General features: G+C 39.9%; 3 protein-coding genes across 4 annotated transcripts in view; 1 reads left to right on the top strand and 2 right to left on the bottom strand.

The window, feature by feature from the left end:
* LOC135104767 (uncharacterized) overlaps window positions 1-12633 on the bottom strand; it is a 40108-nt gene that overhangs the window by 5563 nt on the left and 21912 nt on the right. The window lies entirely within an intron of this gene.
* Window positions 5247-9422, top strand: LOC135104760 (uncharacterized). Its single transcript, XM_064012339.1, has 2 exons — window positions 5247-5382; window positions 5533-9422. The coding sequence occupies exons 1-2, from the start codon at window positions 5371-5373 to the stop codon at window positions 6325-6327; spliced, it is 807 nt and encodes a 268-aa protein (XP_063868409.1). The 5' UTR covers window positions 5247-5370; the 3' UTR covers window positions 6328-9422.
* On the bottom strand, window positions 8232-9789 carry LOC135104761 (uncharacterized). Its single transcript, XM_064012340.1, has 2 exons — window positions 9619-9789; window positions 8232-9419 (listed from the first exon to the last, which is right to left on the bottom strand). Exons 1-2 carry the CDS (start codon window positions 9628-9630, stop codon window positions 8808-8810), a joined length of 624 nt encoding a protein of 207 aa, XP_063868410.1. The 5' UTR covers window positions 9631-9789; the 3' UTR covers window positions 8232-8807.

The following is a 12633-nucleotide window of genomic DNA, read 5'->3' as shown; positions in this document are numbered from 1 at the left end:
GGAGTCGAGATCAGCCGTCAGAGCATTCAAAATTCTCTCTCTCTCTCTCTCTCTCTCTCTCTCTCTCTCTCTCTCTCTCTCTCTCTCTCTCTCTCTCTCTCTCTCTCTCTCTCTCAGTAGGATAATTAGATCTTTAAGAAATTAAGCCATGACGGAGGTACAATCAACCACGTTTTAAGTATTCGAGCTTATATATATATATATATATATATATATATATATATATATATATATATATATATATATATATATATATATATATATATATATATATATATATATATATATATATATATATATATATAGAGAGAGAGAGAGAGAGAGAGAGAGAGAGAGAGAGAGAGAGAGAGAGAGAGAGAGAGAGAGAGAGAGAGAGAGAGAGAGAATGAAACATTGAATACTGAATTACATGACAATGTATTCTGAAGCACACGGTGTGTCACAGCTGTTAAAACAAAACGACGGGGCACTAATCAATGACCACAAATGATAGAACAATGGTTATTGTATTTATTACAGGGTAAAAGGATAACATTTTATGATCTTCAACCCTTAAGCCTCAAACATAACATAAATGTCAATAAATAACAAAAATGTCAATAAAAAACCTTAAAGGACATGCTCCAGATGTCCGCCATTCACTGGAAGGCACTGTTGAACGCTCCCCAAACTTTTCACGGAGTCGGGCAATGGTAACGTTAAGAGTGTGGGGAGAATCATTGTTTCTCATCAGTGTCCTCACACTCTTTATTTGGTGAGCGTCTCAATAGCTGCAAGGCTGGAGTGGCGTGAGCACCTTGCTCACCTGATTCTGAACGCTTTTGATTGCTTCCTCTGCAGGTTCCTCAAGGGAAATCTACCAGGGTAACCCCTCGCATTACTGCTGCATTAAAGACGACCGTCGCTAAGATCAGGCGATCAACCAGGACTATTCACGCGTTATCAACAACTTTGCATGCCTCGTTCAATAGTGCCTTCCACTGAATGTCGGACAGCTGGAGCATGTCTTCTAGGGCTCTTTTTGGTTCATGTTTGAGACGAAATAATTGCAGATCCTAAAATATTATCCTTTCAATAAATGTAATTATCATTGCTTTATCATTTATAATTAGACCACGGCAGTGAGCGGCACCATAATTTGTTAAAACACACACATATATATAATATATATATATATATATATATATATATATATATATATATATATATATATATATATATATATATATATATATATATATATATATATATATATATATATATATATATATATATATATTTTTTTTTTTATTTATTTATTTTTTTTTCTTACAGTTTACAATTTTGTAATAATTTATAATTCAACGTGGTATTCTTTGCACGCACTTTTTTTTTACTTTTTTTCTAAGAAATCCGAAGTATTTCTTTTTTCTTTTACAATGACGTCAATATAACATAGTTTTATAAGCAGAAAAGTAAAGAGAGCTTTATAATGATTACATAAGTGTTTCCAGCAGCGGTACAAGCACGTCTGGTGCTATTTCAGTGAAATCTGCAGAATTAAGACATGGGTACTAAATATCAGTAAAGGACACCAACTTACACAGCGACCTTCATGACCTTCATGTGTGTATATATAATATATATATATATATATATATATATATATATATATATATATATATATATACTATATATATATATATATATATATATATATATATATATATATATATATATATATATATATATATATATATACACACAGTAATAGCGATTTAACAAAGTAAGCAATAACACACCACACACACACACACACACACACAATGTTGAATAGTGTACAAATGAGATGGTAGCGGATGCCAGCGTGCGGACACAGTGACCACAAGTGCCTTATTCCACCAGTGCCTTGCCCCACCGGTGACATTTTTCCAATGTGGAGTAGAACAATTTCTCACACGTCGCGTTGATAACGTGAACTCGTTTCCTGGAGCACAACGACGAGTTTAAGAAATAATCATCATAAAACCCGGCACGATGGCGCCACCAGGGGTTGTGGTCAAACAAGATGTTATATATCTTAATGGCACACGTGGATCTGGGTGGAAAAAAAGGCAGATCTTGCTGCTGCTCTAATTTTCATATGTGTCAAGTCTTGCAACGAAGACGAAGCAGGAGGGATTTCTCCGATGTCAGTGTCTTGGCAGGGTTAAAAATGAGTGTACATCTGATGCAGTAACAGCCTTGTGGTACAGGCTTCGAGGAAAAAGTGCCGCCATTCTCTGAATGAATGGATTAATAGTAATGAAGCAAATTGTGTAACTAGGAGTCACTTTGAAAAAAAAAAAAAGTGATTCATGATAAAAGTCAATAAAGGAGCGATTATTTGGAGACCGCTGTGAAAATCTTATCTTTTGCGATTAAAGGAATAATTATATATAATGACATTTTTTCATTCAATTGACAGTCTTCAAAAAAGCATCATCAGTAATTCATTCTGCTATTCACATGATAAAGAATCCACTTCTCTGTGTCTGAAACCACTTCTGTGTCTGTCGTAGTGGCGGTGCGAGGTACTGTGCGGCTAGACAAGTCGAGTAATAAATAGCCTCATAAAGTGATTTACTTCTGCATGCGCTCTACTGCCGCAAATTATAGCTGCAAGCACGACGGTGGTCGTCTTTCGCTCCTCATAAAATGGCGTCTCTGTCGTCACATGCTTGTGGCTTCTTTACGCTCGTTACCTTGTCGCGCAAGACTTGCCACGACAACTTTGAATCACGGACTTGTTCCGACCGCCCATCGCCGACTGACAAGCTGAGCTGTTGGCCTCGTCCAAGCTTTCTGGTGTTTGTTTCTTCCATGAACTGGAAGAGTCCATACTCGCTCCCCGGACACCTCCACGTACAGTTCTCAAGTATATTGCAAACTCGCCGCGCCTGTCACCAAGTTTGTGAACTCCTTGCTTCCTGACTTCTTTCTGACCACTCACCTCTGGCAGTCTAACTTTAACTATATAATCTCCCAAGATATATAGATTTTGATGTAATGAATATAATTATATCACTTTAGTGTTTCATCTCGATTTATCAAAGTCCGACGTGACACGTGCGTTGCGCAAAAATAACTTAGTGGCCTGCAGTAGATACTGTGAAGTAACATTCTCCACAAACACACCGCAACACTGGTGATAACTCTGGTATGCCAGCTTGACACAGAAAGATGTATTATATTGTACGGACAGTTCCATCATGTCTGATGTCCTTTCCTGTTCATGAACAAGACAACTCGTACACTACCTCGTTCTGCTTCTGCACCCTGATCACCTTCCCGTCTCCCATCACACAGGGGGCGTCTCGGGGACCAGTGCTGAGGTGGGTCATATGGATCAACGAAGTAACCCGGGCCTGATTCTGTGTTTGCTTGCTAGGTTCCTTCTTCATGGCCTCAGGTGGACCCAGTGTAAGTTACCTCGGTGTCGATAACAGCCATTACAATCCCAAGCAGAAGATTGGCTGTCTGCACTGTCTGTTTGTAGCTAGGTCGGTCTTTTTTGCTCTCTCTCTCTCTCTCTCTCTCTCTCTCTCTCTCTCTCTCTCTCTCTCTCTCTCTCTCTCTCTCTGACCTCCATCGCAATGAAACTAGCATGAGTGGATCTAAGCAATATTTTCGTTTTATTTCACATTGTAATATACAGCGAATATCAAGATTAAACAGACCTAGAAAATTATTCTGAGGTAGAAAAAAAAATTGTCTTTTGTATGCACCGCCGCAATGTTGCATATCTAGCTGTCCTTCTACCGTTATTTTCATGCTAACTGCTCTTCTGATCTTGCTAACTGCATGCCTCCCCTCCTTCCGCGGCCTCGCTGCACAAGACTTTCTTCTTTCTCTCACCCCTATTCTGTCCACCTCTCTAACGCAAGAGTTAACCAGTATTCTCAATCATTCATCCCTTTCTCTGGTAAACTCTGGAACTCCCTGCCTGCTTCTGTATTTCCACCTTCCTATGACTTGAATTCCTTCAAGAGGGAGGTTTCAAGACACTTATCCACCAATTTTTGACCACTGCCTTGATCCTTTTAAGGGACTGGCATTTCAGTGGGCATTTTTTTTTATTGATTTTTGTTGCCCTTGGCCAGTGTCCTTCTTACATAAAAAAAAAAAAAAAATGGGAAATGGTGGTGGTGTAAACATCTCGGTTTCTAAGCAATCTGAACCTGCTTTAATAAAAAGCCGTCAGTATCAAAATTTTTGGGCAGGATAAAAAGGATGATGAAGTTTTCATTAGAAGCTTAAATCTAAATATTTTCCGAGGACGACGAAACTCAATTAATAACAATAACTACCTGGCGTGCAGCCAGGAAAAATGCCGCAGAAGAAAGAGATGTTACACAAGGTTGACGTGTTTTTTTCTATGAATTACCTTCGGATATTTTCCCCTGGATCTGTCCTCTCCCACGCTAGAAACTCTCTGAGAGAGAGAGAGAGAGAGAGAGAGAGAGAGAGAGAGAGAGAGAGAGAGAGAGAGAGAGAGAGAGAGAGAGAGGGAGGATGTTTCTCCCAGATACTCGCCCCCGACCCCGCCAGTACGTTACACAGATAAAGTTGTGATATTTACATGTGGTTAGAATCCAGTTTCACGAGACAGTTTGTTGACACCGGAACTGTGTGCTCACTTCACAGTAAGAAGGAAGTTACTCTTTTTGAACTCGTAGTAATGTTATATATATATATATATATATATATATATATATATATATATATATATATATATATATATATATATATATATATATATATATATATATATATATATACTATTATCAGTGACTCTAGAGTTTTAAATTTATTGTCAAATGGCCCAATATCTCGAAGTTAGACCACCCTGATATATATCATCCTTTACTACGTTCACTCAGCGTACAAAATCCTGCCTCATCTTGCCATTAGATGTGAAAAAAATAAATAAATAAATCACACACACACACACACACACACACACACACACACACACACACACACATTGTGTAGGAAGATGGCCAAGGCCTACAAACTAAACAACAACAACAACAACAACGACAATAATAATAACAATAATAATAATAATAATAATAATAATAATAATAATAATAATAATAATAATAAATAATAATAATAATAATGATAATAATAATAATTACAATTACAATAAACCAGGACAGGACAGGACAGCCTAACCTCAGCTCCTCAAAACATGAGGAAATATTAACATTTGCGTCAAGGACGCGCCGCAGTCCCACGAGAAATACAAGCACCTGAATGCCACTCCCAAACAACACAAAAAGTATCCTGTAGACGTATAAAAGAAGTGGAGGGACAAATACCCGCTCATTCACTTCCCAAGTCATCATGATTGTGCGGGTGAGTGTCGTGATATCTATCCTACCTTTCTTACTTCCTAGTGTCATATAAGCATCATATGCATGTGAAAAGACATTATATATTGCTCATCTATTTATGCAACGAGGAGGCAATGGGTGAACACCTTTTGTTCATGTTAATTTCCCACAGGTGCTGTTGGGCTGCCTCTGCGCATGCTCTGCCCTCGCAGCTGCTGCTCCACAATCAGAGTACAGAGTTCTGAGTGTGAAAACACAGGAAGTGAAAACAGAAACCCCAAGTGAAGCTGATATAATTTCCGACACTATTATGAGCAATTTGCCGTCGTTTTTGCGGTTGTTTTATAAAATACGACATGGCATTGTTAGTGACGATGGCTCCTTCGATTTCAACCAAACCAAATCTTTAATCATGGACGTTGTGAATATTGTCAGCACAATAGTAAACGCCTTGCAAGACAATGACACTAACCAACATTCTCCAAGAGATTTACGGACAGTTGAGGAGATTATTTCATTCTTTCTTCACTTGTTGCAAGCAACAAATTCTCAAAAACAAGGCAACACCAATAAAACCTTTATTAAAGATTCCACTTCAATAATCACTGAACCTGTGGCCACAGCAGACAGGTCTTCAGCCTCGCTGCAGGCGTCCTCACCCCTAGTGGACGTCCTTCAGGATTCACAAGATTCACCCGTACCCCCAACCAGTGTGCGCCAGTCAGCCGTGGCTCCACAGCAGGCATCCCCAGCACCAGCCTCTCGACCAGGCGCAAAGGAGGTACAGTCCCAGATGGAAGCAGACTTGGCAACAACCACAAAGCTGTCACAGATTTCGGCTTCGTCCGCCCATCCCGAGGCACCAAACAACAGGCATTTTTTTCTGAAGGACGAATATGAGCATCTCACTCAGATTTCTCGGCACCGTGCAAACTACCCAGGGTATTCCGTAAGGCTCCAGATATAAACCTGTGCGAGGGTACATGTCAACAACCAACCACCTGGTGTTCCTTGTACTCCGTCCCCTTCAGTCGCCTTTTAAGACGCGTAGAGGACACGGTGGCATTATTCTTCCAACTACAGCCATAGTGTGTGTGTGCTCCACAGGCTAATTTATGATTAACTATATCGACCTCGGCCACCTGTTCACTCCTGTACTGTTGGCTGCCCTGCATTCATCTACATGATTCTCAAATGGTCTCAACACGAATTAGTGACTCGAGACGTATATTTTTTTTTTTATGTAGCTCTATAATTTCTGACGGCTGCTAAAAATAATACTGTGTTGATCATTGCCTCAAAACCCAGTTACTCTATCAGTTTTCTAGACATGACTTTCAAGGGATTTATCTCCTCAAGAAATATCTCTTAACTAATTGATTACCTATTACATCTTTTACCTTTCTGTTCTCTTGCCAAACATATTAACCGACATTCTACAATACTCATTCTTAAATGGAGTACTCCTGATAAGATAAGCGAAAGTACAAAAGACAAATTACAAAATTTCTTGAAGACAACGAAGACAGGATAACGTAATACTTCATTTTATATATATATATATATATATATATATATATATATATATATATATATATATATATATATATATATATATATATATATATATATATATATATATATATATATATCACACACACCCACACCAGAGTAACCCAAATGCCCTGAAGGTGGTCTGACCATATACACAACTACCAGTAGACCTGCATCCTTTCTACCCTGTGTCTGTCATTCTCGTCTCTCTCTCTCTCTCTCTCTCTCTCTCTCTCTCTCTCTCTCTCTCTCTCTCTCTCTCTCTCTCTCTCTCAAACGTTCAGGCCAACTTTTACAATCACACACGCACACACACACACACACACACACACACACACACACACACACACACACATCACGCGAAGCGCAGGTGGAGAGGTCATTACTCTCTTGGGTCTACGGATTAACTTCTGGAGAGCGAGAGAGAGAGAGAGAGAGAGAGAGAGAGAGAGAGAGAGAGAGAGAGAGAGAGAGAGAGAGAGAGAGAGAGAGAGAGAGAGAGAGAGAGAGAGAGAGAGAGAGAGAGAGAGAGAGAGAGAGGGGGAGGGAGGGGGGGTGACGAAGGAAGTATATGGAGCATGGGGGGTCGGGGATAAATGTGGAGTGGGAGAGGAAGAAGGCAGGTATAGCATGCACGTCAAAGGCAGCTCTAGCCAATGAAAGCTGCCATGAAAAAAAAAAAAAAGACAAGTCGCTTTTGTTAGAAATAGGAAAGCTGCTTCATCAAGTAGGGAGCCGTCTTTACAGTGAATACCTCAGTCATTACCTGATTATCATTTCCCATTAAAGTGAATCTCCGTCTTCACAAGAACCTGTATGATCGCACGGTTCAGTATGGCGTGGATGTTCTTTCCACACACTTATTGCGACCAAACCACTTGTGGACTTTCTCGAGTTTTCGAAGAGGAGTAGCCTATAGCGGTGAATGGTTGGGGTGCTGTGAATTTAGTAACCCGTTACTTAGCTGACCAGCTGACCGATTAGACGGCATTACTTGAAGTTGTCTTACCGGTTACAAGTTTTCACTCGAGATACTGACTTAACACATTGAACTATTTATTTATTTATTTTTTTTACTAGTGAAAGGTGTGAAAGTCGACAGCAAGAAACTGAAAGTATTGGATTATTTTATGTGTTGCATGTAAGAGCCGAATGTTAATAAATTTCAGGAATTTTCCTAACCAGTAGATGCTTCTGTAATCATAATAATCTTACTATGTGGCCTTTTTAGTGAAGTGATCAATAAATTATTCTGGTGTGTAGTTTATTGGTAATTCCAATTTTCTGTCTACAAAGTGCAACCTATAATGAAAACACTTTTTATTTTTTATTTATTTATTTTTATTTATTTATTTATTTTTTTTATATTTAACAGACTATCATTATTTCCCTCTCGACATGTACACGTGGCCATTACCTGGTATTGTAAAGAAAAGCATACCTAATCTTTCTTTGGTCCTGTCTTCGTGTTGGGAAAGTGACGTCGAGATGCCTTCCTTGAATTGGAACGGTGTGGTTGAGGTGGATGCACGGTTCTCATTAGTGCGTTCTTTTACGTTGCCAGATGTTGTACGTTCTATGGATGATAATTCTGAAACTTCATCTTCTGCATCGTCAGTTGGAGGTCTAAAGAACAGATTGTAGCGATGAGAAGTAAATCGTTGGTGTTTGTCTTTCAGCCTCGCATCAGGTTGTGTTTTCTCAGATCTGTCTGTTGTTCTTGTTTCCAGAATCTCTGAACCCTCCTCTTCTATTGATGCAGCAGCTTTCAAGGGAGGTAGTTTATCCTGTTCATGTTCACTGTAGACTGAAGAGTTATCATGTAGGCTTTTTGACGATGGAATGTTGTACTCGATCTGGATTGGCTTAGGACTAACACCTGAAATACTGAAGTCAGTCTCGAGGAACGACTCTGAGAGGGGCGTGTGATCTGGAAGGGGGCGTGTGGTCTGGGAGGGGCGTGTGGTCTGGGAGGGACGTGCGATTTAAGAGGGGGGTGTGGCCTGGGAGGGACGTGTGATCTGGGAGGAGCGTGTGGTCTGGGAGAGGAGTGTGGCTATCAAGCAAGTCAGTGTAGTCCGGTATTGTTTCTAGCACAGGAGGTGTACTCTGTCTAGGATTCTTTAATTTATCTTTCCTTTTTTGTACGAAAGTGAGCAACACATTGCTGAAAAACTCCATTTCATTCAGCAAATCTTTTTCCCTCTGGTCGATTCCATCATTTCTGACTTGCGTCTTTATGACTGCTTCCATGAGAGGCATTAGGAACCGTATCATCACTTCCAAATTTAGCAGTTGTGTTTCATTCATCTCTTCTATTAAACTTTCGAAAAGTGGTTTGATTTCAGGCAGCGCCAGAAGCAGTACGTCGACAATCTGCCTCAGATCAATTACACGTCTAAGATTTCCACTGCTATCTTGGAACGATGGAGTTCCCAGGGGTGCTGCCGCTCCTCCCTGCACGTGAGCCATCACCACCGCCGCCACCACGCACGAAATTGTCACCTGGGGATGGGAATGAACACAAGACCGTAACAAATCTGCATTTCAAAACTTTTTCTGATGATACTCATAGGTATATATCAATGTTAAACACACACACACACACACACACACACACACACACACACACACACACACACACACTGGTTAATGCACTCGCTTTAAACTGATAACAGTGGAGCGTTCAACACAAACTTCTCACCTGAAGCTTCATGCTGGTATGGCGCCGCTCCTCGTCTGTTTCGAGTTTTATATATACTTTCACTTGACATCAATCCCGCGGGCCAATGCACGGCACTCACTTGCAAGTTAGCCAATGGTTACATGATTACTCTACGTTCTTTGGTTTCAGTATTATAATAACTTAAAATGCTCTCTCTCTCTCTCTCTCTCTCTCTCTCTCTCTCTCTCTCTCTCTCTCTCTCTCTCTCTCTCTCTCTCTCTCTCTCTCTCTCTCTCTCTCTCTCTCTCTCTCTCTCTCTCTCTCTCTCTCTCTCTCTCTCTCTCTCTCTCTCTCTCTCTCTCTCTCTCTCTCTCTCTCTCTCTCTCCCACTTACATACACACCATTTGTCACTCACTCTCAAGCACATAATTAACAAGCCTCATGATTAAACACCTATAACAAACAAGTTCCAGCAAACTTAATCTTAATAGCAAGCAGCAAGTGGCGTGACCTTCATACTAATGTTGGCTGTCTGCTTGAATACGTCAGCCCAGATGCAAATTAGGTGAGGCTCAATACATGCAGGCCTTGGATATGATGTTATGTAATTTGCTGTTTTCATCATTTTACTTTCGACGCAAGTTCTCTGATCTTGAAATCTATTAGTTGTTGGGTCTTGTTAAAACTGTCGAAAGAGGAATTACGATTACTTTGTGTTATTCCTTCATCTCAAGTCCTCTGATCTCCTTAGTGTCAACTTTTTTTTTTCCCCCCCTCACCTCAAGTCCTCTAATCTTCTCAGGTTCTAAGAATTTGCTGAGATTGTCAGTAAAGGAGATAGTATTATTTTTGTATTTTTCTTTAATTTTTAGTCCTTTGATCTCCTTGATAAAAAAAAAATAAAAATTCTCAAGTTCTTTTATGGACGCATCTCCCCATTAACTAGTTTATGAAATCAGTAATAGCAGCATGCTTCATTCTCCTTTCACTCACACCGGTTTGGGTGTCAGTCGGTCACCTCGTGGTATGTGGAACTGCGTCAAGAAATCTACAAAGCTAGACATACTTAGAAACTGGGGCGAGTTTCGTGAGCACCTCAACAAGTCTAGGAAGCTGACCTTTCTCAAGAGACGGTCTAGTGACGCTAACTTCGCTATTTGCACGCGTGTGTGTGTGTGTGTGTGTGTGTGTGTGTGTGTGTGTGTGTGTGTGTGTGTGTGTGTGTGTGTGTGTGTGTGTGTGTGTGTGTGTGTGTGTGTGTGTGTGTGTGTCTGTGCGCGCTCGCGCGCGCGCGCGTATCCACCGATACGTCTCGTGTTTGTTTTTTTTATCTTTTATGTAAGAGAGAGAGAGAGAGAGAGAGAGAGAGAGAGAGAGAGAGAGAGAGAGAGAGAGAGAGAGAGAGAGAGGCGTAAAAACAACTATTCAAGAAGTCCTCGACATATTCAGTAAACGAGTCACCAAATACACTCATTATCCTCTGATACGATCAATATCTAAACACATGCTTGTATTTAGTGCTCCTTGCTTAACTCCCTCGATGAAAAAAATTATATCGTACTTAATTTCTTAAAGTTTGTAACCATTCACACATCATACACCGAGATGAGGTCACAATCAGTCGGGCTACACCACTAATTATTTGCTGCTGGTAAACAAGAGCTACACATTTACAAAGTCACCCATATGTTTCGATGCTCAGGGGGACTCTAACCCAGGCCATCCTATTTATGAGGCGACCGTCCTGACCACTACACTACCGTGTGTGTGTGTGTGTGTGTGTGTGTGTCTGTGTGTGTGTGTGTGTGTGTGTGTGTGTGTGTGTGTGTGTGTGTGTGTGTGTGTGTGTGTGTGTGTGTGTGTGTGTGTGTTTTTGTGTGTGTATGCAGCTTTTTTTTATTTGCCTTTCTCATCTGATTTCTTTGCGCAGTCTGTCTAAACATTATCGTGGTAAGCTATTTTCTTTTCTCCTCCTCTGTCATCATAACAGCAAGTCATCTTATATTCCCTATAGTCATTGCAATTTTGCTGCGTGATTAGCAGCTCTCCTTTATTTTACCGCTTGCGTGAGGACGTTTTTCTCGGAAGTGTGAGGGAACCGGCATGCCAACAACTATTGCTAAGAACTCATAATACCATTGTGTACAACTGAGTCAGTATTCCTTTAACAAAAACTTGACAGCTTTGATAAATAATACAGGTCTATCCTGTGTAAGCGTGCGGTGGTGATGTGATGAGCAGGTATCAGAAGCACGCCTTCTCTCTCTCAGACTTTTTATTTCTTAATCAAACCTTAATGCACATCGTCGCGGCACGCTAAGATGGCGAATGTTCCTTACACGTCGTGTTTATAATCAGTTTATTTTAAGCATTTTTAGCATTAGCTGAAGAAATTGATTGGGATAGATTAATGACTAAAGAGCTAAGAGGAAATGAAGGCTTATAGCAAAACTAACGCAAAATATCACTTACATCTAGCATTAGTTTAACTGGATCATGTTTAGCGATAGTTTGAGAAACTGACTGGGAGAAATGTAAGCGCATGACAAAACCAATGAAAAATTAAGACGAAGATCAATCGCAAGCATAAGCATAGTTAAGGTTTTGACCAATTGTAAATTTGGCGTTGCGACCATAAGGTCATATGGTGCTGGTTGAACAAACCCAGTATATTGAATGATAGTAATAATACAAATAATAAAAATAATAATAACAATAATATATTCCAATTGGTACTCGACAATTTCATCGAAAAACAAACAAAATATAATAAATTTTTATAACATTGTTCTTTATTCAACAAAAAATAACCATCACATCCACACGTCGACAAGGAACTAACAAGCATGGTAAGGGCATAAATTTCTAGGAACTCGCAAGAAGAGTGATGGAATAAGTAAGAATTGTAGAATTTTTATTCTATCGTGGTTCTCAAGAGAGAGAGAGAGAGAGAGAGAGAGAGAGAGAGAGAGAGAGAGAGAGAGAGAAAGGGTGTAGGTTACTTCATGTATATATCATTAGTATCGACTGTATTTAGGATTAGTAAGGCAGCG

The sequence above is a fragment of the Scylla paramamosain genome, chromosome 11 (assembly GCF_035594125.1).
Source record: "Scylla paramamosain isolate STU-SP2022 chromosome 11, ASM3559412v1, whole genome shotgun sequence".
Taxonomy (NCBI): Eukaryota; Metazoa; Arthropoda; class Malacostraca; order Decapoda; family Portunidae; genus Scylla; species Scylla paramamosain.
This window is presented reverse-complemented; position numbering and strand designations above follow the sequence as displayed.